The sequence below is a fragment of the Stigmatopora nigra genome, chromosome 10 (assembly GCF_051989575.1).
Source record: "Stigmatopora nigra isolate UIUO_SnigA chromosome 10, RoL_Snig_1.1, whole genome shotgun sequence".
Lineage (NCBI taxonomy): Eukaryota > Metazoa > Chordata > Actinopteri > Syngnathiformes > Syngnathidae > Stigmatopora > Stigmatopora nigra.
Genome location: NC_135517.1, coordinates 4,289,478 through 4,316,540, shown reverse-complemented (window position 1 = coordinate 4,316,540; position 27,063 = coordinate 4,289,478). Strand labels below are relative to the sequence as shown.

Here is a 27,063-nt window from a genome sequence, read left to right as displayed (position 1 = left end):
AATCAAGCAGATGTTACATTCAAAATGCTAAATTCAAACATTAAATCTCAGCAAAGTAGTGTGAATTCATTATTAGGTCACAAAAGTATGCACATTTGAGGTACCAACTAAGATTGTTTTTTGTTTATTATGTCAGTAAAAATAGTCTTTCTATCCCTTTAATAATAACCATTAATGCATGCCATTCTCCAATGCCAAAAAAAATGAAATTTATTAATTAAAATGATTAATAACGTTTATTAACAACCTCTAGAACACAAAAACTATATTGCTTTATTAATGACATCTGATTTTCTGATCTGCTTTATCCTCACTAGGGGTGCTGGATCCATCCCAGATGACACCCTGAATCGATGGCCAGCCAATCACAGGGCACGAGGAGACAAACAACCATCCACACTCACAATCACGCCACCACGGCGTGGGAATCGAACCTATCTTGCCTGCACCGAAGTCAGGCATAAAAACCACTGTTTGAAACATAGCCTGAATCATCAACCTGGCAGTAATGGAACACACCATATATATATTTTTTTTATTGGTCTTGCAATGGCCTGCAGGCCCCCGCCCCTCCTTTCCCCACGGGCCCCCCCTGTCCTCCCTCTAGCCCCTCCCTCACCTCAACTCCTACAGCAGCGATGGCGGCGGCTGTACGCCTGCGCTAAGCTCTCAACCGTCCCCACCCCCGCCATCATCTGTTCCCACCTCCATTACAGGGCAGGGACGGGCAGCATTTGCACCCAGAGAGCGGTGGGAGGGGGGGGCTTCAAACTGAGAAAAAGAGAGAGAGAGCCAAAACTAGACCGGAGCGGCCGGCGAGGACGCTGCGGATGTCGACGCCGTCAACAATGGAGAGGCACGGGACGAGTTGAGGTGATCGTCGGCCAGGCGTCGGCTGAGGGTGAAGCTAGGAGTGGGGTGGGGGTGGGGGGAGGTGAGGAGGAGAATAGGAGGAGGAGGAGGAGGAGGAGGAGGAGGAGGGGGGCGCCAGGAGAATGGGCCTGGAACGCAAACAGCCCAAATTGGATTAAAGCAGTATGGTAACGTTTCTCGTTTGTTTCCTCGCCTGCTCGTGCGTGACTCATCCTCATCCTCGTCCTCTCGTCCTCATCCACCCTGCGTGGTGTTGCCGGCCGCTTCTTTTGATGCCGGGTGTCACTTCCATCTTCATCACATATACCCCAGCCCCACCCCACCCTGCTGACTCGCGTTAGTCGAATGTGAAGACACGGCCAGGTGGCAACGCCATCACACCGGCAGCCGCGTCTTCCCGCATCCCACTTTATCCCACGGGAGCTCGTCTGTTTTTTCTTCCTCTCCATTACATTGTGATCGTAACCTACTTTCAATGGGAGAGGGGGGTTGTTCGCAAGCCCCTTCATAGCTCTCGGTATCAAACCGCCGTGCCGGTTAAATGCGTATAAAGCCTCCCACTGATCCGGCCGGAGAAATTAGAGCACGGCATTGTAGATGTTCGGTGTCATGTGTCTCCCTGAGCTGATGTTTGCGGGCTCTCATTACACTGTTTTGACGTCAGATGGGCATTAAAATGCTACGCCATCTGCCACGTACGCAACCGTGCGGGGAAAGGGAATCCCCTTCAGATCAATCGTGTTATTTCTTCACTTCAAATATCTCAATCATTTCAGCTCTGTGTGTACCTTTTGCATTATTTTGGACTTGGAGTAGTTTGTACTGGTTTTCCTAGTACTCAGGTTTCCTCCCACATCCTCAAACCTGCATGGTAGGCTAGTAGAACACTCTAAACTACTACTAACTACTACTTCTAATCTACTCTTGCTACTAAATGTGAACTTGTTAGTTGCCATTGGTGATAATATACATCCAATCTAGGAGGGCACCCTCCCATTTTAAATTAATTGAATGTCAACTGGTCGTGAATTCATTTAAATTACCAGTAAATAGACTTCCGTCATTGTCACTAAAAGAGTTAACTTTCAAAGTCACAAGCGGAAAACATGCATCAAAATTATTTCAAGTTTGTCAGTATTATCACATGACTGCCATCTTGGTTTTAAGTTAATTCCATTTTCTCATGAAAAAAACAATCGTCCATGTTTTTTTTCCAAACTGGCTACAATCATCCAAATTTATTTTGACGGGCAACGTTCATTTAAGATCATTTCTAATCTCAACCCTATCTTGTCGTCCTCCCAGCTGGACAAGAACGAGGCCACAACTCTCAGCCTTCCCTCCACTGCCAGCCATGGAGGTTCTGACACCAATATTAGCGCAGAGGGCGCGGCGGCGGGCGCAGCGTCCGGTGGCACCGAGGGTGGCGCGGGATGCGGCGAGCCCCAACGAACCCGGGCCGCTCTGGAGCACCTGCAACAGAAAATCTTGAAGGTGACCGAGCAGATCCGGGTGGAGCAGGAGGCCCGAGACGACAACGTTGCCGAGTACCTGAAGTTAGCCCACAACGCCGACAAGCAACAGGCATCCAGGATTAAGCAGGTGTTTGAGAAGAAGAACCAAAAGTCAGCACAGACCATCGCACACTTGCACAAGAAGCTAGAACATTACCATAAGAAGCTCAAGGAGATAGAGCAGGTGAGTCCGTCTACCAAACGTCAGTCTACCAAACATCCGTCTACCAAATGTCCGTCTACCAAATGTCCGTCTACCAAATGTCCGTCTACCAAATGTCCGTCTACCAAATGTCCGTCTACCAAATGTCCGTCTACCAAATGTCCGTCTACCAAATGTCCGTCTACCAAATGTCCGTCTACCAAATGTCCGTCTACCAAATGTCCGTCTACCAAATGTCCGTCTACCAAACGTCCGTCTACCAAACGTCCGTCTACCAAACGTCCGTCTACCAAACGTCCGGGTACCCAAATTTCCCCATTGATGGTGTCCACATTCTTTATTCTTGCTCCAGCACCCCCACAATGAAGATAATGTAGTGTACCAAAAATGAATGAATGAATGAATGAATGAAATCCAAGTCAGACTGGCAAAGATGTAATGGCACATTTGATTATTCTCGCACTGTGCAGAATGGACCAGCCCGACAGCCCAAGGATGTGCTACGTGATATGCAACAAGGACTGAAGGACGTGGGTGCCAACGTCCGTGCAGGGATAAGCGGTTTCGGAGGCGGCGTGGTGGAAGGCGTGAAAGGCGGAGTGTCGGCCCTCACTCACACCGCCGTGGTCTCCAAACCCAGAGAGTTTGCCAGTCTCATCAGGAACAAGTTCGGCAGTGCGGATAACATCGCCCACCTCAAGGACACGTTAGAAGACGGAGTCGGCGGACACCCCGACGACACCCCCACACCCCGCGCCCTCAGCGGAAGCGCCACGCTGGTGTCCAGCCCCAAGTACGGCAGCGACGACGAGTGTTCCAGCGCCACGTCCGGTTCTGCACCGGGCAGCAACTCTGGCGGGGCGGGAGGAGGAGGAGGAGGTGGTGGCATGTTAGGGCCTACCATGGGGAGTCCCAGGTTGGAGGGACACCATCACCACCACCATCACGTGCACAGCTCGTGGGACTCGCTCTTGGAGAGCTTGCAGGAGATTAAAGGCAGCCAGGCTCACATGGAGGACACCATCGAGGACATGAAGGGACAACTTCAGAGCGACTACTCTTACATGACGCAGTGCCTGCAAGAAGAGAGATACAGGTATATCCTACACATTAGCGGTACCCATTTTTTTTTTCACTGGAGACCGCTAAAGATCGTTCTATTTTTTTGCGGCCTGGCTGATGGAGGGGGCAGAAATTTAAGACAAAAAAAAGGCATAATGGCAATTATTTATTATTATTATTATTTATAACAACACAGCTGGAGACTTGGATTCAAATCCAGGTCAGTCCACCTGTCTGGAGTTTGCATGTTCTCCCTAGGCCTGTGTGGTTTTCCTCTGGGTATACTTAGGCGAGGCTGTGAATAGAGCATGAGAGAGCAAGGAGGGGAGAGGCGCAGCTGCATCTGAACCAAAATAACCCAGTTTTAAATTAGATGGGAAGAGAAATTAAAAAAATAATAGAATAATAGAACTGGATTAAAAGCCTTGAATATTCAGTTTTTATAGATCTAAAACAATGTTTATTTTAGCTTTTTTAAATATATATTTTTACATTTTACAAAATGATTTTTAAACTAAAAACACAGAAAAAATGATTTAAAAATGACAAATATAAAGTCATGTTGGTCATTGGCAATTATAGAGTTTTTTGACAATATATACTAATATTGTTTCCAATGATATATTGATTTTTTTTTATTCAGATATGAACGACTTGAAGAGCAACTGAGCGACTTAACAGAACTTCATCAGAATGAAATGAGCAATCTCAAACAGGAATTAGCCAGTATGGAGGAAAAAGTGGCATACCAGTCATATGAGAGAGCAAGAGACATTCAGGTAAATCATCTGATCTCATAATAATAGTGTCAACCTTGAAAGAACCAAACACAAACCCTAACATCGCATATTATTGACTAGCCAGTTCAAATATAAGTTGCTCTATTGCGAACCCAGTGTGCATGCTAATTTTCTGCTGTTTTTCCACCACTGGAAGGAGGCAGTGGAGTCGTGCTTGACACGGGTCACCAAACTGGAACTTCAACAGCAACAACAGCAGGTGGTCCAACTAGAAGGCGTAGAGAACGCCAACGCCCGCGCCCTGTTGGGCAAGCTCATTAACGTCATCCTGGCACTCATGGCCGTACTACTGGTCTTCGTGTCCACCTTGGCCAACTTCATCACGCCGCTGATGAAGACGCGAGCTCGGGTGGGCACTACTGTCTTGCTCACTTTGCTGCTCTTCGTTTTGTGGAAGCATTGGGACTTTTTGGAGCCTTGGCTTCTACCCAGCTAAGCTGTACCAAGAAGGAAACTGGAGCGAGTTTCTTCTTCAACCCTTGTGGCCTCCTAAAATCTGTCCTCTTGACACCTTTGTGGGTTTTTCTTTGGCTTGTTTTATTTTCTTAAAAAGCACTCAAATATTGTCTCAAATTTATATTTCTCTTGGGAATAGGCTGTCAGTTGTCCTGACTTTTTATTGGTCTGCATCAAAAATAGTACAACAGTAAAAACTATAGTGGGCTAACTCCATATTTGTCCATTTTTAAGTTTAACCATCCAAAAAAAGGCATATCTTTCAGATAAATTCTAAAATCTAATGTTGATATCATTATTTTGACACAGATAAGCAGTGTAGTTTTGCAAAAAAAATGCACTTTTATTATTATAATTGACCTTTTTGCAAAAAGTCCATGTGTTGTAAGTTCTTTAATTTGGAGCAATCATTAAAATTGAAGCAAAATTAAAAGCTATTATAATGATGTCCTACTAAAATATAACATTCAATTACAGAACATATATTTTTTGCCTTTTGTGGCAGTTTCTAGCATTAAAACCATCAACTCGATCCATTGGCTAGAGTAATTAATTCCAGGAAGTGGGTGCAGGTATTTGTTCCATCCCACAACAGGAAACCTTTCCACCAATCTGGTATCTCAGAAGTGTAATCAGTGGATTGCAGTCAGCTGCTTCTTGTTTTCTGCAGAAATCTCATTGATTAAAATGTTTGGTTTGGAACAACATCTTGTAACCACAGCAGCCCTTGAAGATCAGTTTGTAGACCCCTGCTCTAAAAGGTATGATTGGTCAATGTATATTTTGGAAGTGGGGTTTGCAAAAGGTCAATTGAGTGCTTTATTTAGTAAATAGTATTAATAGATACTTTGTGATGGACTCTTTGACCACTACTGGGCAGCAGACAATTAAGTTGAGAATGTGTTCTTGCAAAATGGACAAAATTGAGATATACCACTCTCTTTATCAATAATATTTGCCAAAATAATCTAATGGTAGCCTCATAGCATTAAAAAAATAAAAAAATACTTCAATACCACCATCAAAATGTTTGTCCAATCAGAACAAAATAAGAAAAATGCACAAATATGTTGGGACAAAGCTTTAGAAGCCCACCATAGAAAATGAGCTACACTGGCTTTCCTTCTGGCCTGATTACGCGACCCACACGAGAAGATGGACAGAATAACATCCTGCCACTCCTCTTATGAACAATGAGCAATCATGGATTTTCACTGCTGTCACCAAAAACATTTTCATCGTATTTTTTCCCCTCTAAAGTTTCTCATAGGGTATTTCTTGTTTGATTGTTTTGCCTTTTATTTACCAGGTCAATCCCATTCAAGGGTGTCTCTTTCTGAGGGGGTTGCACCAAAACATCATAAAATTGCAATTAGTGGGAGGTTCCTTTTTTATCACGTAAGATGGTTGCAGAATTTTTTAGTCGGGACAATGTGGGAGGAGGCGAAAACAAGATTATATGAGGATGGACAGTTTCTGGGTGGGACGGAAGCCCACTTTCACGTTGAAGCTTATTTGAGAGGAAATGTTTTTCCCCTCATGAATGTTTATGCGCTCATCATGCATGTTCTCACGTGTGCAATGAAACCAGCTGACATTTTAACTCATGACAATATGGATTTCACTCTATGCTAGAGATAAATTCACTGGAAGCTTCATTGGGTGCACCTGCACGGGATGGAATTTTAATTAGAGGTCGACCAATGTGAAATTTTGTTTATTAAATTTCCTGATTTTCCCCCTTTTTAAATCAATAATTATCATTTTTTAATCGATATTTCTGTTTTTTGTTCAAAAATCATTTTTTAAAATCAAAACATATTTTTAAAAAGGCTAAAATAAACATTGTTTTAGATATATAAAAAAACTGAATATTCAGGGCTTTTAATCCATTTATATAAAAAAAATCTAAATATATCTAAAATGGTCTAGCTCACATGAAATCAAGTTGACTTTAAAACCAACCCAAGTCTAACACCCTTGTTCTAGATTTAACGTGCAGGTTTACCCCATGAAATGTTTATTTGTTAGACCATTACCATTTCCAGATGGTTGCAGGGAGGCCTTTTAAGACTCATTTGTGGCTGCTGTTTCACATTTAGCTACTAAAAAGTTTCTTATCTTGTGAACTGTTCTCCTGCTATACCTGATATTTCATGCCACGCCACTGTTGTACTGCTTTCGTCCACATTGTCAAATCAACTGGCATGTTAATTTGTGTCAATGTTTCTATCCAGTTTGCAAAAAATAAGGTAAACAAATAAATATTGGTTTTATTGCAAATTTGGTTATCTTTCTTTCATAGCACACACGATTTGATGAGGGTTAGTATATTTTCAAAGTTCATCAATTAGGTACTCGGACGTTTGGTCGCCAGACCAACACAGGGGACCAAACATCCAGGTGACCAAATGTCCGCCCAGGCATCGATACAGCCAAGTGTTGGAATCTGAGCCACCCAAAAGTGTAATGGTATCATTTGTGCTAGGAGGAAAACATTAATAGAAATAATACAAATGTGGACTAGACTTAACTTCATGTTTTTAATAATTACAGTCAGGCAAACCCATATGACCATTACATTGATGACATGTATTCTTACAGTACAGAACAGAACTCACCTGACCTCTAAGTAGTAGGACATTCATCGTCATTTAAGATTGTTTCGGACTTGGAGATAACAAATGTAGTGTGGATTTGACTCGTATCAAACGCAAGTGTTGCTTTCTCCAGTTAGATAGCAAATTCTAAAGACTTTAATAAGAAAGAGCAGAGTAGAAAAAAAAATTCCTGATTTGATCTTAAATACCTGTTAAAGGTTTAAGATTTACAATATATTGCTTTTCAGGTGCTAAAACGTAAGGTACCAAAATGTCTCTTGAAAAGAAAACATTCATCACTTCTGCAGTGGCTTGTTTCCATCGTTGGCCTCATCTACACATGCAGTCATTTGGGAGAAAGAGGAGGTGAATGGGGACTGCAATGTTAAAACAAAAGGGGGGAATAAAAATTAAAAAAAAAAACAATCACAAAGCTAAAAGCAGCAAGATAAACCACTCTTATACGTCAGTCAAGTGTCCTTTTTTCGCTTATTTTCATGTCAAAATGAACTCAAGTGAACCCACGGCGAGAACAATCCGAGCCGGGAACCGATATGATGATGTGGGATGGATGAGTCAGAAAAAAAGTGACATTTTACCATGAAAAAAAAAGGATTTAAAAAGTCAACTGAAAATCCCAACCACATGTAACACAGTCTGTCTGGGCTTTTCTGAATGGTCTTTCAAGTAAGCTGGTCTATCCTCTCCTCCTCAATGTATGTAAAGCTACAAAAACAAACAGTTCTATGGGAGGAAAACCAAAAAAGTCCTGAAATTTGGAATCTTTGTTTAATATAAAATGCTGTTTCAGGATCAGCACGTGTGCCCGCTTGGTTGTCAGTCTCAACATAAATGATCTTTTTATTTTATTTTTAAACCCCTAAAAAATGCAAAAGACAGCACCGGATCTTCAGTAGGACAGAATACGACGTCTGCTGGTCTACCTGGAGCTTCATTTATGAAAGAATTCCAATCACAATGGCTATGTATAATTGTTTCTAAGTCTAGGAATACAAAAAAAGGCTTAGTTTTCACAAAAAGTTGATGAAATGTGTCTTTTTGGGAATTCTGTCAGTCAGTGTGAGATAAGTTGACTGCCTTGTGCTGTATTGTGACTTTTCTTTTGTAATGGCTATGATGAAAATGTAATACCGTATTTCATGGACTATAAACTGCACTTTTTCCATAATTTGTCTGGGTCTGTAACTTTGGTTAATTGTTTTTTGAGTAGTTAATAAGACATCTATGTGTGCTTTCTACTTACAGAATTGGTGGATTTGACAAATAATACTGAAGTTGAAGATTTTCAGGATTTGCTGGTGAGTTGTGATGTATAATGACATTTTAGGGCCAAATCAGTAAAGACAAGAAAATAGGACTATGAGAATAAAGTTATGATATTACAGGATTAAAATCATATGACTAAAAGAAATTCCATATTGTAAAAGAGAAGAGAAAATCTCAACATTACAAAAAAAGACTTATGAGAACAGGTGGTTGGTTCAGTGCTACGCAAAGTATTTATAAGATAATTTGGCTAAACTAGCTGTACTGCATCCATAACATGCATAAATGCAGTATAAAGATATATTATGACTTTATTCTCATTGTGACTTTACTCTCATAGTCCTATTTTTTGTCTATTTGGTGCTAATTTTATACTATTACTGCTACTAATAATAATATATTATATGTAATAATATATCATGATAATATGATATAGTAGGAATGAGATTGAAAGAACTAATTTGGATGTTAAGGCAATGGTGACATAAATAATTGTTGATATGTTATGTCAATGGGTAAGATATGTTTGTTCTTTGTCACTTATAAATTATAATTAGCCCCCAAAATGTGACATATGGCCGACTTATTTGTGCATTTTTTTGGGGCGGTGGGACTTGGTGTAAAAAAAATGACGGTAATGAGGTTAACAGATGAGCTGAGCGCTCCTCAACTTCTGTATACTTTGGCGGAGGTTTCTGAGTCTTAAATTAGGGCGTTTGATTCCCTGCTACACTTACATGATGTTCTCGGTGGTCTCTGCATCTTAGTTTGACATTTTCAGCATCCCCCTACTCAAATTTAAAAATAAAATAGCAAATTTTTGGTCCGAAACACAATTGCCGTCACCACCGAGAACATCATATAAAGGCTGATTGCTTTACTTAATGCTGAGTGACTTTTGGGTATGGAATTTTTTCATAAATGCCGCTCTGGCTCACAGCAAGAAGTCCTTAAGCAGACCTCTGGGTGTAGAATAGAATGTAGGCCTGAGTGTTGCACACTTCCTCCACACTGCAAACCTTCATCTCGGAGTCGTTGCAGTGGACCCAGAAACCTGAAGAGCACATAAGGGTGGTTAGATGGGAGGTGTTGGTGACCACCATGCATTTTACCAGCATCCTCACCTCCTTCTGTGTTGTAGCAGTATGCAGTGTAGTGCCCTGAGCCAAAGCCTTTGCCGTGGTGCATCACCACAGCCGATAGGTCGTAAGTGTACCCCCCTCTGTGGACAGAGTGACCCGAGCCAGTGCAGCAGTAGGGTTTGATGTTGAGAACCTGGTCGAAGGCCACGTGGACACCGATTTTCTCCCGGTGGTTCCTCCCGGACCACCTGCGACAATGATTTTGGTTTTTAATCATCACAATATACATCGGTTAGACATAACGACTATAGAAGTCCTGATCTTGTCTGAGACCATAGAATTGTAACACAAGTTCAAGCAAGTTAAAGGCAAATACAGTATTTTTACGACTACAGGGCGCACTTAAAAAGTCTTATGTTTTCTACAAAATGTACGTGACAAAACTTGGAGCTTGCCATCGTTTCAGGAGACTTAACGATAAAACTACAGATGCTGCACATTGGTTCAAATGGGTTGTTCAAAGTAAAGTAGCGTGTGCCATTTAGGAATGGATTGTGAATGCCTATTTTTTGAAAATGTTTTTTATAAAGCTGCTCTTTGAAATGCTGCACGTAAAAAGACGGACACTTGCCTGAAGCGCTTGAGGTGTAGCCGCAGAACCTGAGGTAAACGATAGATCAGAAGCTGCTTATGGGCTTCTGAAAGGACTAAAGGCTTGTGGGATGTTTTCCTTCTTCTTTCTACCAAATCACACCAGACAGACAAGTCTAATTATTACATGAAAATGAGACGACTTAAATGGCAGATTTAACAGAATGTGACACAGTGGAAAAAATCTTGAATTAAAACAGGGAGTCATCGGATTAACGATGTTAAGGGGTTTTTCGAAAAGTGGATAAAAACCCAATCTTCAGTGACACAGTTTAAAGGACCCCACTCACTGTTGCAGTGGTTACAGGCATAAATGCTGCCTTCCAGTGCTTCCATCTCTGTGAACTTGGACAGCATTTCGGTGAGGGTGCAGCTGCGCTGGTAGGCCGTGGAGCCTTTGTTGACACTATGGTAGCGTTCGGGAAACTCCAAGGACAAGTCCCAGAATGGCTCAACTGTGTTTGACTTGTGCTTGCAGGACAGACACGTCACCTGGACACAATACATGCATTTCAGCTATTTAAACTGTTTAAACTTTCCCTAAAAATGTGCTTTAGGCAGTCAAAGGGTTAAAACAGGCAACATTGGAAAAACATTTCCTGCCATCAAGATAAAGTGCATTATTTGTATTTCTTTACAAAGTAAAATGATTACTCAAAGTACGTGGAAAAGACTTTCTCACTCACTTTTTGTGGATATTTGTTGTAATTTAAAGGTCAGGCAAGAGATTTCGTGACCGGACGTTTGGTCGCTGGTCTTTTGGTCCCTTTTGGTCGCCGGTCAAATGTAGATATTAAACAGTACATGGATATTAAACTTTCTCTCGTGAATATAATTTTGAGAGCTGGCTTCAACAGTAAACTCTCTGTCACCATTTCACTGGCGACCAAAAGACCGGCGACCAAACGTCCGAAAACCGGAGATTGGACTTTGCTTTGTGTACATGCTGCCACACTCACCTGGCTGAGTAGCTGCCCATGAAAGATGGTGTTGAGGACCTTTAGCACTTGTTTGGAGAGCTTCCTCTTGGTGATGGGGATGACGATCCGTCGCTTGGAGCCCTCTGTGTCCAACTCTTGTTGCACCTTGTCCAACAGCTCACACAAGAACTCCTGCGCGTCCTGCTGGTCGTAGCCGCGGAAAGCCGGGATGAGGTTCCACACGGAGTGCAGCATGGCGAAGGGAGACACCAGAGACCAACGACCCGACCACATGACCCTGAAAAGTGTATGCAACTCGTGGCACAGAGACATCTGTTGGCGGGTGGAGCAACGAGGCTCCTTAGGTTGGACTAACTCGCCAGTCTGCGGGGTAGGCGGGGCGCTTTCCTTTTCACCCAAAGTCAGATTTCCCACCCGGCCCAGGGGGCATGAAGTCAACGGCGCGTTACCGCCGCCGACCACCGCCTTCACCCCGTTCGAGTTGTTGTTCTTAGCCAGGAGCTCCTCCGTCTCACAAAGGTCCAAAGTGAGAAAACACTCCCTGAATTTCTGCAAGTGACTCAGCACTTGCAAGATGGAGTTCATATAGCACGTGTTCCCCAGATTACGCAGACCCGTAACCCCCGGGGCCAAACGTCGGCGGGTAGCCGAGTGGGCCGAGTAGTACCGCCTCAGTTTTGAGGTTCTGCCGTTCGGGGGCGACTTCCGCGACAAGGCGAGAAGGGAAGGCTTCTTAGGAGGGGCGGGAGATGGAGCTAGGCGTTCCGGAGGGTCTCGAAACTTACAGGGGATGAGTGTGATAGTTGAACGTGGCGCCTGAGTTAGAAGCCGAGCGCTTTTTCTGGGGGGGACGTTCCCAAGCTCTTCCAAGAGTCTCCTTTTCACCTCTTTCTTTTGCCTCCTAGCCTCTTCCAGCTTCTCCTGCCGCTCCGCCTGTAGCTCTTGATGTTTGCTCATCCACCTTTGAAGCATCTTAGCTAGGAGGGTTTTCCTCCTGTGGCGCAATGCTAGCTGCATGGCAGGTTGGGGTCCGCTCTTGCCGCCTCGGTGGGTGTACGCCCGCCAAGCAGAAGAGCGAAGTGAGCGTGTTTCGGGACTCCGGACGGTGGACAGGGCCCCGCGGAGGAGTTTGAGGTCTCCTTCGGCGTTGTCGTTGAGTACATAGTCCCCGCAGGCAAAGCAGAAGACGTCCAATTCCCGCACTTCCATGGCTAACGGGTGGTGGGACTCCTGAAAGTGTTTGAGCGAGTGCTCCTCCATGAAGTGTCCGCAGGCCACGTGCGAGCACTTGAGGCAAGCCCACACCGAATCGGTGGTGCTGCAGTCCACACAGTGCCATTTCTGGGGATTAAGGATGGAGTGGTCGTGGCCCAGGCGAAGGCGTACCACGTGCTTACAGCGATCCATCTCTCCACATGCACATGGGGGGTCCTCAGTGGTAGGACGCAGGTCCTCTAGTTGAGTAGCAAGTCATTCTGCAAGTTGCAATTGGCATTCCATTATTTAAGTTGAACTGGCACCAAAATGCTTGAAAAGTAAGACTTTTTTCTAGATAATCCTCTATAATAAGTTACAAATTATCAAAGGCTAACAGAACTTTGGTAAAAAAAAATAGCATGATTTTTTTTGTTTTACAGCCCCTCTATCTTTTTTAAAGTAAATTTTAATATTTCTTAATACATTCCTTTTTACTTTACTTTGTACTTTATACTTTAATGAAGAGTGATGAGTATGTTAATACTTTAGTCCTTTTTTCTGTTTATGTTTCATATATACTGTTAACGGATGCACTTTTTTTATATGTATCCTCATTTCTCCTCACTTCCAGCTCTCAAACCTCTGGCATTACAAAAACTGACATTATTGCATAATTTGGAGGTCATTTTTAACTAGGCCGGCAGTACGTTGATCAGATGACGCTAAATCCAAAACGTTTGGAGATTAGGCTAGTATGGATGTGAATAATACGAAGACGAGCCATTAATCCTCACAGGTGATTAGTTTTCATCATTTGCACTGATGGCAAAATCACGACCCAAAATTCTCAATTCCCTATTCCTCAATTTCATCTTCTTAATTAGAGATATGAAGACATTGCTTGCTTTTCTGACAAAATGTGCACATTTGGAAACTGAAGTAGAGTGCTAAGACTATATTGAGTGAAGACATTTGATGAGATGACAAGTTTTCAATATCTACAGATAATTTAATGGCTTTTTTCAGAGACTCGTTAACAAAAATAGAAAAAAAACATAAATTGCCGCTTTTGTTTCTGTATGATTGTGTGAATAAAGTGTTGCACTTTTTAATTTTCCTTTATTCTCCTTTTCACACATTGTAGCAACACTTAACAAGCCAAGTCAAACTAAAGAAGCATTGTATTATTATAGTAATTATTATTAATGTAATTAAGGTACATTGCAGTTGAGGAATATTGCAGCACTGTAGGATAATAACTTCATGTTATCTTAAAGTTAGATTATTTTCCAATTACAGGCAATTCATTTCAATATTTGATCCAGTATGTATAAAATTAAATGCATTGGAAAGGACTTTTCCAAGATGACGTTGACAAGCCTAATTAAAGAAAGGCATCTATGTATATATGTCTGGATTCTGGCTAACAGAAGCTAGCAAACTAATTTAATTAGTAACTACTAAACTAGTTCCTCATTTGAGGACAACGTTAATATCTCTGTGCTACTTTTGCATTATTTTTTTTTTTTACATCTATAGTCAAGAAACTGCATAGGTGATATTTCAAAACTCACATTACGACACCAAATAATACAAGTAACACCAAGAATCCATCCATCCATCCATCTTCCTTTCCATAAAATGAGAACTGTTATCTTGGCAACACTCTAAAATAGAAAAACTATGCATTCAAAGCACATGCAGGGAATGGAGGACAGTCTTACGGTATAAATAATGGGTAACGTACAGTGTTATCAGCCATATCCACTGTCGTCAGCAGCACCCACTGGAACATTCTGAGGGGAGATACAAATCAAAAGTGAGTAGGCGTTTATAAAACTTCAAATAAACGGCAAGTTAAAAGGTGGGCATAGTATTCAAAGTCCCCTTCCAAGTCAAATACATGTCACGCTTGCTTGTTGGAGTGACCGTGTTCACCAGGAATCCCGGGTTTAATCTGTGTGCCTTGAGTGGGATTTGAGCAAACTAGTTGGAACTCATGCGGCTTATCATGTGGCCACTTCAAGGTTCACATTAGCGGCGCCATTGTGTAAAGTGCACAGCAATTCATTACTTTTTAAGTGAAAAAAACAGCTGGGATTTCTTCATTAAGGGGTAACAAATAAGGACCGGGAGAAAAAAAAAACAGTAGTCATAATTCATATTTAATCAGGAATACATCTGGATGGAGGTTTTTGGTCCTCGGGTAAAAATCTCAAAGCCATCGGAAAATATGATTTGAAAATAAACCCATAAAAATGATTTTAATTTTTGTGCATGCATATGCAAATGATTCAAATGCTGATTTCCCCCATCCAAATGCACATTACAACCACTTGATGCACCCAAGATTGCATGCTATTGAATACTTTTACTCCACATGAGGGTTTTGCACAAAAGAGGATCAAAACAGCATTTCTGCTGCTTTTGTGCTCTACATGTATTGCTTTTTAAGTTAGATTTAAAAACAAGATCCAAGTACTTTTTGGTACAGATTATTGCCCAAAAACATGCACTTCTTTTCTCCCTGCAAAACGAGATGGAAATACCAAGATTAATGTTTATTATGACTAGCCCGGAAAATGTCCTCAGAGTTTTACTGGGTCATTATTCAAGCACTAGTCTCCCTAAATCACATCTGTTGAGCTCAACACTGATGCGATGATGTTTAATTACACAGGGAATAGGTTAAAAAAAACCCGATTACGTGGAACCCGGTTGCTAATGGTTCTGTATTACTATAGTACTGCGTGTTATAACGTGGTTGTAATAATCCCAATTGTTCAAGCGCTTCTTTCTACCCGGATCGTAAACGCCATGCTAGGCTACCTCACCGCCTCCACCTCCGCGTCGAGGCAGAACAAAGGGGCGTGAAGAAGAGCCCCTCTTCCTCTCTCTCCGAGAACATCCAGCAACTTTGTTGAGGCAGCGCGGCCACCAAGTTAGCTCGCGCTCGCTCCATGCTAACCCAAAGCTGGTTCCTCGCCGCCACCGCGTCTCCTCCATCGGACTATCGGGATCGCACCGTCCCATGATGTCACCCACCTCCCATCACTTAACGCAGATGAATAAACGCGAGTTTTGGGAGTCGCTGGTTTGTTGTTATAACATGGAAGTCTTAGTTCGCGTGGCCGCCGTGTTTAAGTGAAGTTGACCTAGCCGCTGTTGTCGGTCGCCGAAGCTGATTACCCCGCTTAAGCTAACGCACTGCGCCGCAAAGCGAGTGGAAACTCCCCGCTGACATCTCTGATGGAGAGCAAGGCTTTTTCCCCTAAGGATGAATATTGTATTGTGATCAAAGGAATATGGTGAGGGTAACATTACCATCGCCAGAACGCATCCATCCGGCACAGAAGAGAGGAAGAAGAAGAAAAAACTGCTTGTTGTCCTCACTCAGATTGAACAACCCAACTCTCGAAGCGAGCCCGGACGCCGGCGCTCTCATTGGACCGATGCTCATCAGCAGCCGGCCTCCCATTGGTCGACTGGCGGAACAACAGGCAGCAGGATGGACCGGCCGACGTCCGCCCACCCCACCGAGGCCACATGGAACAATAACCGCGACTTGGAGCCCCAAACTGGGCGAGGAGGAGCCTGACCTCGGTGCCATCGCCGTGGTTCGTATTCATTTCATGACACGTTTCAAAGATGTGTTCCGATGAGCAAGTGGAAACATGTTATACTTTGATGATGAATGCATAAAAGATATAACCTTTAAACGACTATTTACAGTGAATTTTTATGCCAGATTTAAAATACACATGAAAGAAAAAGGTCAAAATGAACTACAGCCACCAGGCTCTCTACTGGCTAACTTGGAAAACCCCAGGCAACAATAAATCATCGAGACTACATAATAAAAACCTGATCTTTATGACCCGATTCATATTCTCTGAAAATGTGATCGAATGGAGAACATCTCTAGTATTATTAGTATATGCATTATGACAAGTGATTACACTGATTGTTTATTTGTTCCTTAACCATTTTTATTTTAATATTCATTCATCAAAAGTATTCACATATTATGTTTGTATGATTCAAGGAAAAGGCCAGGCTTTCTTAGATGCCAGCTATCTTCTTGATTCACCCAGAACTGATGAATAGATTAGGAATATATGTATAAAAAAATCCATTAGGAATCAACGCACATTACTCCCTTGAATCTGCAGTTTACGCAGTTTGTTAAATAATTCCAGATACTGTGTCATGGTGTCAACACAGTCTGCCGGCGCAAAAAGGCCTTCAGGCTTGGAAACAAAGGCAGATGGCAGCTCTGGGATACTGGGGCCAAGAAACGACTGTATGAACTCCTTCATAAGATTCCAACAGTCCCCTGGAACCACACATGGACAATATTCTACCTGCAGAAAGGGTGGGGAAAGTTAAAAAAAGGAAAAAGTGGCAGAAATAGATATTTTTACAGTCTGGCAGTGTGTGTGTTGCCATACCTCTACTGCTATTCCTCTGGCACTTGAGCTCATAGTCACTGTGCCAACTTTGATGAGGAAGTCACAATATCGATATCGTGACCCTCGACTCTCCACTTTGTGCCCCTTAGCGTTCTGGAAGTGACTCTTTAGCTTCACCATGAGGACGTCAAAATTGCCGTCAGCTACCAGGCAAGGCCCATTTTCAAACAAAGCCAGACAGCTTAGGGGGGTTTCTGAATTGTGCATCACATATAAGAGCTTGGAGGGCTGACCTGGAAGACAAAGTTCAAACTCACTATTATTTCTGTTCTGCATTTAACATGATGATTCTGCTTAAGACGAAACAATTGGTAGAAATTACTTCAATAAACAGATTCCCGTCCCATCAACACAAAGTGTGCCGAATTGACACAATATTGGCTGCAGAATGAAATGAGAGTGAACAATTACCGCTGACATTTCCAGTTGCATGGTACGTCTCACAGTCGACGCAGAAGCTGCCTTGCTTCACAGCTCCCAGTTGCTCTAGTTTCTTGTGCACCATATCAACAGTCTGTTGCACACTTTTCCCCTCTGCAATTGGCACCTGGCACACACTGGGTTACAAACATTGAGTTGACCTCATGTGTAATAACAATGATGAAAGATATACATATAAATATATACAACTACTTTATTGTCTGCAAGTGTGATAGATGAAAGAATTTACTTCTACTGTTCCAAAATTTAGGGGCAATATGCTAAGTTTGCGAATTTCGAATTACTGCACTAGTAGAAGCCCTGCACATTATTATCCATCTGATGCCTTTCATGCAACAAAACAAATAATAATACGAACGCACTAATTTGTAGGGAAATTTTGGGCACGACTTCCATGTTTCCATTTAATTTCACGTTGCCAAAAGATTAATATCTTCCAAACGCTGTATCTAAGTACTATACATTTAAAAAAAAAAGTACAAAAACTCACCAAGTGACTCCCATTTCTACTTGCCTCCAGACGTTACTGTTGTATTACGCATATATATAAATTATATGCATAGCTAGATGCGTAATGCACGACTAGATAATCGGCATACTCGTTATCACTTGTTGGCCATTTTGTGTCAGTGTCTTTTGTGTCTGAAAGTAGTTTTGTGGGCCAAAATCGCGTCCCTTAAGTTCATTGCTAAAGGTCCTGCCCAAAAAAATAATTTAATTAAAATGCCCATTTTAAAAACGCAATCGATTCAAATGTTTAGCATCTAGGTCTCAGTACATGTGATATTTATGATAGTACGTGTAATACATCCGGGGGAATCCCGTAACTTCCGTTAAAGAAACAACCTTCCACGTGCCTTGCTAACTTCTGTTTATAGTGTCTCGTTTTTGACAATTTTGTCACTACACATGCTCGGGTATATGAACATTATTGTTCAAGACTAAATTAACCATGCCAAAAGTAAGAAAATCTAAAGGAGGGGGTGAGAAAAGAGGGGAGTCGGACACGCTTGTTGACCAAATGCTACAGGCTGACTCGGTTCGAGCCAAAGGCCGGGTGAAGATTCGAGACGATCGGATAGAGAGCGAAGACAACTACGTGGACGAACGTTTGTCAAAAAAGATCTTGCGACAAGCCCGGATTCAACAAGAGGAACTTCAGACCGAATATGGGTTGGCTCCAGAGAAGAAGAAGGCCCCCATCACTGTTCTCGGTAAGAAAAATAGAATATTAAAAAAAAAAAAAAAATTGACAACGACGGACGTCCAATTCATTGAAAATTAGTGGACTAGCAATGTGTTCTCATCTTTCCGTGTCTTTGATTGCGCTAAACGTCCAATTAATTTTGAATGGGAGGTCTGACAGCAATCATCATCCAATGATCTTTGTCAAGCCAAAATCGATTGACGTCCATCGCCGTCAATGGCAGCCAATGAGTTAACAAATATGGTAATGAGTGTATTTCCTCTTGAAATTCTTTTTTTTTTCAGGTTCCACATCTCAAGATGCCGAATCCGATGATGAATGGCCAGCACTGGGAGCAACTGGTGATGGTGAACTTGGCGCCGCCTGTGACGCCGAAGTTGTTGTTGACCCTGATGACGAGAAAGCCATTGAGATGTTTATGAATAAGAACCCTCCAATGAGGTAAGACACATAAACACATTTCATTATGAACAATCAGGTGATAACTTCCCGATTTGTCTTGTTTTTTTCCTATGAAGGCGAACCCTAGCAGACATTATAATGGAGAAGATAACAGAGAAACAGACAGAGGTGGGAACCGTGATGTCAGAAGTCTCTGGCACTCCAATGCACCAACTTGATCCAAGAGTGGTAGAAGTGTACAGAGGGGTCAATAAGGTCAGTTATCTTAAAATGTGATTCCTTTATGAGACTTCCAATGTTTCTGAGGCATAGTACACTAGTGTGCTACAATCCCAAATGTGTATTGTTCCCTTTAATCAGGTTCTGTCAAAATATCGGAGTGGAAAGTTGCCAAAGGCTTTCAAAATAATACCAGCGCTTTCAAACTGGGAGCAGATTCTCTATTTAACTGACCCAGACACGTGGACGGCAGCTGCCATGTTTCAAGCGACAAGGTGCTTGCTCTTTGACATGCATATAGAGGGATCAATGATTTCATAAGGGACAGGACATATTAATGAACATAAAAATGTGATTTGCCTGTTTTTTTAGAATGTTTTCCTCTAATCTGAAAGAGCGAATGGCTCAAAGATTCTACAACTTGGTGTTGTTGCCCAGAGTTCGGGATGATATCACTGAGTACAAGAAGCTCAATTTTCATCTCTATAGTGCTCTGAAGAAAGCCTTATTCAAACCAGGGGCCTGGTTTAAAGGTGAGATGTTCATTGTTTAATCAAGGTCACATTAAAAATTCGAAAATTCATTTTAATTTTTGTTTACTTATATTTTTGCTTTCAAGTAGATACTAATAGGCACATAGATCATTCTCAGAATGTAAAAAAAAGGTTAAAATACGTTTCGAATATTAATTACATTTTGGTTCATAAAATCCACTCTACAATTTTAATTTTATATTTCAATATGTGGAATTTTCCACTGACCCACTTCTTTTAAACAGCACTCTATAATATGTCCACAGGGCGGCACTGTTGCACAAATAAAGAATTGTGCTTTACTAGTAGTCTACAGCTATTAATGAGTCTTCATTGAATACTGCCAATAATTAAACTTCATTAAATTATTTTCTTCTGTGTTTAATGTAATTTTCAAACAATGCTAATAATATCTACTCAAGGTATTAATTTTCATTGAATAAGTTGAATACCCTTTGTGTCTTAGAGTCAATTATTTCCAAGTATATTTGTAAAGAAGTTTTAATTTAATATTTTAAAGGGGTACAAACAAATTGTTGAAAATTCCATTCAACAATAGTCCACATACTTTATTTGACGTTATTAGATAAATGTAAATAGGCCAAGGACATTTCTAATCTTTTGGATTAACTCCATTATGTCTACTGTCTTGAATTTTACAACCCAATCAGTATAAACCTTCTGATCTGTACTTCACTTTTTTTCCCAAGGTATACTGTTACCTCTATGTGAATCTGGGACATGTACTCTACGCGAGGCCATTATTATAGGGAGCATCCTCACAAAGTGTTCAATTCCCGTCCTCTATTCCAGGTAAGGATTGTCTCTCTCTAGTGTTTGCAACATTCTACTGTGTCAGCTAAGATATAACATGACACATTATTACATAATCCTTATTACCGTCAACTGGAATTAAAATAGCTTTGGGGTCAAAATGCTTTGCTATCAAGTTCACTTACAGGGAATTTTTTGCTGTATTTCTTTTTGGTTTGGTCGTCAATATTTGGGTATTTGGGTGAATGCTGTGTTGTAAAAATATTAAATATGACTCTCTGAAATAGATAAATGTGATCCAATGTCATACAGTGAATAAATTATATCATTATCATGACTTTAGAAGTACCTCTGTGGTTTTAATATGTCACAATGAGCACATTGCCAGAGGATATCCTAGGTAGGGTGAGTTTCCATTCAATTGAAGCTTACATAATATGCACACTTTTTTTTTTTTACTTTTGCCTTTCAGCGCAGCGATGCTCAAGTTGGCAGAGATGGAATACAACGGCGCCAACAGCATTTTCCTGCGTCTGTTGCTCGACAAGAAATACGCCCTGCCTTTCCGTGTTCTAGATGCTTTGGTGGCTCACTTCCTATCTTTCCGTAGTGAAAAGCGAGTTCTTCCTGTGCTCTGGCATCAGAGTTTACTCACGCTGGCCCAGCGTTACAAGGCGGACTTGGCTTCCGAACAGAAAATGGCGCTATTGGAATTGCTCAAGTTACAAACGCACCCTCAAATATCCGCTGAAATCAGGAGAGAATTACAGAACTCTGAATCAAGGGATATTGAAATTGGGATCCCTGTTAGTATTGATATGGACTAAGAATTGTTTGTAATGTTCTCTTTTTCGCAGTCAAAAAATAATCATGGTTTGTTAAACTTGGGGAAAAAGTTAATGATGATTTTCCACCCAAAAACTTTTAATTAAATTACATTTGGTAGCGAACACTATATATTCCTGGACTATTTGCTGCTAAAAACATAAGAAGCGGTGTATGATATGAAACACGGATTTGAAAACAAAAAATGAAGTGAAGCTGTTAAACATGTATTTCTTTATGATGAGTCCTCCCAAAAAAAACTCGTCAATTTGACTTCCTGATTTTCTTTTCCGGAATAAAAATAGACATGCTTATACTTGCTTATTTTGTTCAGAATGTTATACATGTTAGTTTTTAAGCACACTTTTGAGATGACTAACTTTCAGCTCTTCATTTCTTGAGGCAAAGCCCAAAAACAATATTTACTACTACATATTGCAATGCATTTTACTACAATTCTATCCTTATTTAACAATTCCCAAAGAGAAAACTGCCTGTATTACTAATGTATTTATTGTAATTTAGATTCCCATCTAACTTCTCAATAACTAGCTTTCCATATTAGATTTGACCCATATTCTGGTATTAATAATTTATTCTTATTAATTGTAGAAAGTCTTTTTTTAAATAACAATCTCAGCTACGTTTTTGTTAATATCAAATATTAATTTTGTCAGGCAATTAGCCGAAATCAATGTATTATTATTATTATTTTTTGTTGTTGGTATAAATAATCTATGCGTTAAGTTATTAGCAAGAGGAAATGGTTTGTTCCATTTGGGCGTTAACTGAACATTTCCAACCTGTTTGCTCATTAGTCTCCTGCATCCCCCAATGTCCACAATGGGCACCACAGCAATTAGCACCGTAAGTTTGTCCATTTCGGATCATATCTCTCAGATTTGTTAGAAGTAATATCGGTATTTATCCTTGCATGTGCATCAAATGTTTTCAAACGATAAATACATTTTTACTGCGATCACATGGATCATAATTCAACCACGCTAGTGGCGAGCTAGGCTAACTGACCGCCAACCTTAAGTTTTAAAGATCGTCCCAAAAATTAGACATAACTACAATCCCATTAAATAAACTCTTAAATGTATGCTCATTTAAAATCTATAGGGTTTTTCAAACGTAAGTTTAAAAGAGATCCACCACTTTTGCCCTATATTTTAAAAATGGTTTGATCCAAACGGCCCAAATGATCACAACTGTCATCACATTCATGTTACATTCACTTAAAATGTAATATTAATGGATCTCTCATTTAGATGGCCTATATAGTACGTACATTTATGAATCAAATTATTCCAATTTTTCATTGCCACCCTGGAATGCAAGTTATTCTCCGTTTGTTGTGCCATTTTTAGTAGTATTTTCAGTTTGTTCTGAATCATATGTTGTCCAAGGTGAAATATATATTATTTTTGCCCTGATCTGCTTTATGATAATGAGGTGGCTGTCCGGGCGGGTCCCGATCTGGCAATCATCGGTGACTTTCGGACTATCCTGAACCTGAGAGCCCTGGAAGAGGACACCACTAGCAAGGTGCCTTCACCCCAAGCAATCCAGGAGAACATCCAGCCCCATGCAAGGAGGACTCTTGTAATTTGGATGTTCCAGGTATTGCATAACCTTTTTATGGCTATGTCCAGTCCGGAGGTTTTGCCCCGTTTAAATTGTCATGAAATAAATCTCTAAATCTAATCTGTTCAAGGCGAAAAAAAGATCCGAAATGAGTCACTTGAATCGGTCTTCCAAATGAGTTTGACTTGTTGGTTGTAACTATGTTGTTCTTTAGGTATGTGAGGAGCAGAAATGTGAGGAGGAAGTGTTCCCACTGGCAGTCCGCTACCTGGACTCCTACTTGAGTTGCCATGTTATGATCAACTCCAAGCTGCAGCTTTTAGGTGTTGTTTCCTTGTGGCTGGCTTCCAAGATGAAAGAGACTGTTCCTCTGACTGCTGACAAGCTCTGCATCTACACAAACTTCTCTTTCTCAGTGCAAAGCATCCTGGTAAAGGTCTTCGTTTCGATAATATAATCAGTGCCATTTCTCTCGCTATTTTTAATATTGCCAAGGGTGTCAGGGTTGGTTCGCGGGCCGCTTTAATGTCAAATTAATTTCACGTGGGCTGGACAATTTTAGATATAATATTTAGATATTTTTTTAATAATTGGATTATGAGAACTGGATTTAAAGCCTTGAATATTCAGTTTTTTAAACATCCAAAACTGTTTATTTTAGCTTTGTATATATATTTTTAGATTTTACAGAATTATTTTTGAACTAAATACACAAAATAAAAAAAAATGCTTTTATTGATCTAGAAAGAGGGAAAATCATGAAATATAATATACATCTATATCTATCATTAGAATTTGATCCTAAAACAGAAAGTCGGCATTAATGAGTTACTTTCCCGGGCCATACAAAATGATGCTGCGGACCAGATTTGGCCCCCAGGCCGCCACTTTGACACCTGTGGTTTAAGTAATCTGACTTTGACTATGAATCGATATTTCAATATGTCAATGTGGACATAAGTGTGCATTTTTCTGACACAGGAATTCGAATTGTCAGTGGTGTCCAGTTTAGGCTGGTATCTGTCACCAGTACTCCCTTCTGACTACTTGGAGTCAATTCTTCACAATTTGTCCTTCCTCGATGCTCAGCAGCTTCCCACTGTGCGCCGATATGTCCACTCTTACATTGCACTGGCAACTATTGGTGAGTTACATAACAATGTTGCATAAATTCCCAGATGTCAATATGACTTGTGTTCTGATAAGACTTTAGTGCCTACTAATATTTTCTATGTGGTGAGTTTCACTCAATGCGTTTGAACAGATTATGTCACTATATCCTGCTGGGATATCTTTAATTGCCTTCTGTCGATCTATTCAATTAGGTCAATATTTAGCTTTATGGACCATGTCCAGTAAAGCTGACAGCTACTACGGTAATTAAAGTTTTCAAATTAACAATGTAAATAGGTTCAGGCCACTCTGACTATTGCCAATAGAATCTTGATCAGTTCAAACTATAGTCCCATTCCAAAATATAGAAGCATAAAAAGTTTCATACCAAGGGAAACTTCATTTTAGAGAAATAAAAGTGGTTAAAAAATGTAGAGGCAGGCCGGGAATACCTTGAATTGGTTGTCGACCAATCACAGGGCACAATGACACAACCATTCCTACTCATACTGTTTTTTGGGGATGTGGGTGGAAACCGGAGTACCCGGTGAAATCCAACTTAAGCCATGGTACTGACCCTTGATTTCAGAACTGTGAAAAAACACGCTACCCAAAGAATGTCAGTATTTTTTAAAAACTTTTTTTAAACTAAGTGACCATAACTATGTGGCATAATATATGATGGTAGAAAAAGGTGGAACCAAATGCAGTAAAGTAAGTGAAGAAAGTTAAAGTACCATCAGATTTTAGGTTTTACTACAATTCTACTGTTTGGTGTTGATCATAAAATTGAAAAAGATGATTGGATGAGAGTTGATTGTGGAAAATGAAGGTACTTTCACCACTGGAAACAGAGGACAGAATGCAGCTATAAGTTTGATTGTGCTTTGTCAGCAGTCCATTTAGGAGAATGCAAGCTGAGTATGTGCAATACTAGTATTGTGTGCAGTGAATGAGCACTGGTCCCGTATTCCTATTCAGCCTATGCTTCTCACGAAGCTCTGTGGTGCTGCCCCTAGGCAATATGTGCCGGAGAGACAACCAGGGCCACATTAGATGTTGAAAACATCACAAAAAGTTACGATAACTCCTAGCCTCCCCTGACATTGTGACCTATTCATAAAGGTGTCCGAGAAAGAGGAAGGATCCAATGGCAGACACAGTGTCTCGGCACTTTTCCTTCCTTTAGTCATGAAAATGATATTTCAGATTGTCGTCTTTTAGCCAAAGAACCCATTTAAAGTGTTTTCTTTGTCTATTAGGGTGTGTCAGAAATAGTAGCATCTGTCAGCTTTATTTACACTCCTCTTCTTACAGCCACAGATGATATGTAAAGAAATACAATATACTTTAAGTTTTTACATTGAACTGAATTACATTGAGTGGTATGAGCATGAAAATAATGTATCGATATTTGACTATAATGTATATTCTGTATATTGCTGTAATACATGCATATAAGATAAGGAATGTTATCTGTGTGACAGTAATGAATAGGCAGGTGGTAAATGAAATATATTAAATATTACAAGGAAAATAGACAACAAACTATTACAGGTATTTCAAATTCTAATGGTCAATTGTATTGGGTGGTAAATTTAAACTACATTTAGTTGTTATGCATTCAAAACATAGGATTTTTGCCATTTTTAGAATTATATCTGTAATAAATTCATTGTAGATGGCAGTGCTAAGGCAGTATAACATGTTTAAAGACATTAGAAATGCTCATAATTGTTGTTCTCGTTTTAAAAATTATCTGTTGTTCATTAACTCTGCTCTGCATTTTTTACACTGTTACAAATGACACTTTGCTCTTTATTTCTTTCTTATTTATTGATGTCCAGAGTGGAAGTCTTCCGAATTTTTACCCTCAACCCTACTGTGTGCCTGTGTGAGTGCTGCAACTCACAGACTCAATTTGGTCAACTCACCTGACTCAATGCTCAAGAATTTGGCCAATCTCCTGGTCATTAACCTGGTAAGCATTATGTTTACATTTTTTATTTTCAATGACATTCATTCATTCATTCATAAGTGCGAGGTCAGTGCACCTTTCAATTAAATCATATTTTTTTGTAAATAGTACAGTAATTCAAAATATCTAATATAAAAATATCTTGCACACAAACCTAGACAACCAAAAGCATTACTTAGAATTCAAATTATTTTGACCTAGTAGTGGTGCCAGTGGTCTAGGTGTCCTACTGTCATTGTGGTAGCCGAGTTTCGATTACCGCATATGTGGGTTATGTCAACTTATGTGGCAAATCTAATAGTTTATGATACACAGAGATAAGCCGGTCGTCCATGATGTTTTCAAGGTCGTAATCGATTGGAACTTATGAAGTCTTGCAAAATGGGTTGTACAAAAAAAAACAAGGTTTAGGGACCAAAGAAATGTAAAGCCAAATCTGTCTTGTGTTCCACCTCCACCAGGACTCTGTCTTCTTTTGCTACAAGCAGCTGCAGGGAGCGCTGAATCTCATCCTCCCATTACCTTCCAAAGCTGCTGTTTGCGGATCAAAGGTCAGTCAGCCTACAACTGATGTTTGACCATCTTTTATTGACGTCAATGACACCTAGTGAAAAACAACTGGAAACCCCTCCCTATTACCACAGGCAGGTGTGAATATACTGGGTCTTAATGTTGTTTTACTCACACTACACATTTGATTCATATTGTGTTTTTCCATTTTCTTATAACCACACTTGTTGCAGTTTAGGCATTTTTTAAAAATGTTATTCTACATTGAAACGCACTCACCCCAATCACTTAAGTTTTATTTATATTGTTTATAAGTGTTTGGTATACTTTTACTATTATTTTGTTTTACACTTGCATTAAAATTGAAGCATTT

General features: G+C 40.5%; 5 protein-coding genes across 7 annotated transcripts; 3 read left to right on the top strand and 2 right to left on the bottom strand.

Moving 5' to 3' along the window:
• Positions 1-758: 758 nt before the first annotated feature.
• tmcc2 (transmembrane and coiled-coil domain family 2) lies at positions 759-17,998 on the top strand. 2 transcript variants are annotated; one of them, XR_013327713.1, is made up of 8 exons: positions 759-1,040; positions 2,179-2,571; positions 3,021-3,646; positions 4,256-4,391; positions 4,549-5,629; positions 8,735-8,787; positions 16,826-17,001; positions 17,188-17,998. XR_013327713.1 is itself a non-coding variant. In XM_077727081.1 (5 exons), the coding sequence occupies exons 1-5, from the start codon at positions 1,038-1,040 to the stop codon at positions 4,846-4,848; spliced, it is 1,458 nt and encodes a 485-aa protein (XP_077583207.1). In that variant the 5' UTR covers positions 759-1,037; the 3' UTR covers positions 4,849-7,151. The 2 variants fall into 2 exon arrangements, 1 of the variants encoding a protein (XP_077583207.1); XM_077727081.1 differs by lacking the exons at positions 8,735-8,787; positions 16,826-17,001; positions 17,188-17,998 and having other exon boundaries at positions 4,549-7,151.
• Positions 9,068-16,129, bottom strand: usp49 (ubiquitin specific peptidase 49). Of its 2 annotated transcripts, none has more exons than XM_077727079.1 (7): positions 15,951-16,129; positions 14,351-14,422; positions 11,448-12,904; positions 10,779-10,980; positions 10,469-10,577; positions 9,880-10,085; positions 9,068-9,809 (listed from the first exon to the last, which is right to left on the bottom strand). In XM_077727079.1, the coding sequence occupies exons 3-7, from the start codon at positions 12,834-12,836 to the stop codon at positions 9,706-9,708; spliced, it is 2,010 nt and encodes a 669-aa protein (XP_077583205.1). In that variant the 5' UTR covers positions 12,837-12,904; positions 14,351-14,422; positions 15,951-16,129; the 3' UTR covers positions 9,068-9,705. The 2 variants fall into 2 exon arrangements, with proteins under 2 accessions (XP_077583205.1, XP_077583204.1); XM_077727078.1 differs by having other exon boundaries at positions 14,374-14,422; positions 15,951-16,128.
• med20 (mediator complex subunit 20) lies at positions 16,600-18,188 on the bottom strand. Its single transcript, XM_077727084.1, has 4 exons — positions 18,030-18,188; positions 17,510-17,655; positions 17,078-17,331; positions 16,600-16,990 (listed from the first exon to the last, which is right to left on the bottom strand). The coding sequence occupies exons 1-4, from the start codon at positions 18,041-18,043 to the stop codon at positions 16,769-16,771; spliced, it is 636 nt and encodes a 211-aa protein (XP_077583210.1). The 5' UTR covers positions 18,044-18,188; the 3' UTR covers positions 16,600-16,768.
• Positions 18,189-18,338: 150 nt separating this feature from the next.
• Positions 18,339-21,813, top strand: bysl (bystin-like). The gene is made up of 7 exons (XM_077727082.1): positions 18,339-18,753; positions 19,031-19,187; positions 19,265-19,403; positions 19,509-19,642; positions 19,740-19,900; positions 20,611-20,713; positions 21,147-21,813. Exons 1-7 carry the CDS (start codon positions 18,492-18,494, stop codon positions 21,499-21,501), a joined length of 1,311 nt encoding a protein of 436 aa, XP_077583208.1. The 5' UTR covers positions 18,339-18,491; the 3' UTR covers positions 21,502-21,813.
• Positions 21,814-22,265: 452 nt separating this feature from the next.
• On the top strand, positions 22,266-27,062 carry ccnd3 (cyclin D3). Its single transcript, XM_077727083.1, is given in 7 exon segments — positions 22,266-22,366; positions 22,958-23,125; positions 23,304-23,519; positions 24,071-24,233; positions 26,050-26,183; positions 26,642-26,755; positions 26,757-27,062. Coding segments are annotated over 7 exon segments (906 nt in total). The 5' UTR covers positions 22,266-22,333; the 3' UTR covers positions 26,835-27,062.
• The last annotated feature ends 1 nt before the right edge of the window (position 27,063 follows it).

Coding starts and splice junctions, on each gene's coding strand:
- med20 (XM_077727084.1), bottom strand. Junction 17,332..17,509: donor TGCAACTGGAAATGTCAGCG/GTAATTGTTCAC, acceptor TTTGTCTTCCAG/GTCAGCCCTCCAAGCTCTTA. Junction 16,991..17,077: donor CCAGAGGAATAGCAGTAGAG/GTATGGCAACAC, acceptor CCCTTTCTGCAG/GTAGAATATTGTCCATGTGT.
- bysl (XM_077727082.1), top strand. CDS start 18,492: ATGCCAAAAGTAAGAAAATCTAAAGGAGGGGGTGAGAAAAGAGGGGAG. Junction 19,188..19,264: donor AATAAGAACCCTCCAATGAG/GTAAGACACATA, acceptor TTTCCTATGAAG/GCGAACCCTAGCAGACATTA. Junction 20,714..21,146: donor ATTCCCGTCCTCTATTCCAG/GTAAGGATTGTC, acceptor TTTGCCTTTCAG/CGCAGCGATGCTCAAGTTGG.
- usp49 (XM_077727079.1), bottom strand. CDS start 12,836: ATGGATCGCTGTAAGCACGTGGTACGCCTTCGCCTGGGCCACGACCAC. Junction 10,086..10,468: donor CTACACCTCAAGCGCTTCAG/GCAAGTGTCCGT, acceptor TCATTGTCGCAG/GTGGTCCGGGAGGAACCACC. Junction 9,810..9,879: donor CTGCTACAACACAGAAGGAG/GTGAGGATGCTG, acceptor TGTGCTCTTCAG/GTTTCTGGGTCCACTGCAAC.
- tmcc2 (XM_077727081.1), top strand. Junction 2,572..3,020: donor AGCTCAAGGAGATAGAGCAG/GTGAGTCCGTCT, acceptor CGCACTGTGCAG/AATGGACCAGCCCGACAGCC. Junction 4,392..4,548: donor AGAGAGCAAGAGACATTCAG/GTAAATCATCTG, acceptor CACCACTGGAAG/GAGGCAGTGGAGTCGTGCTT.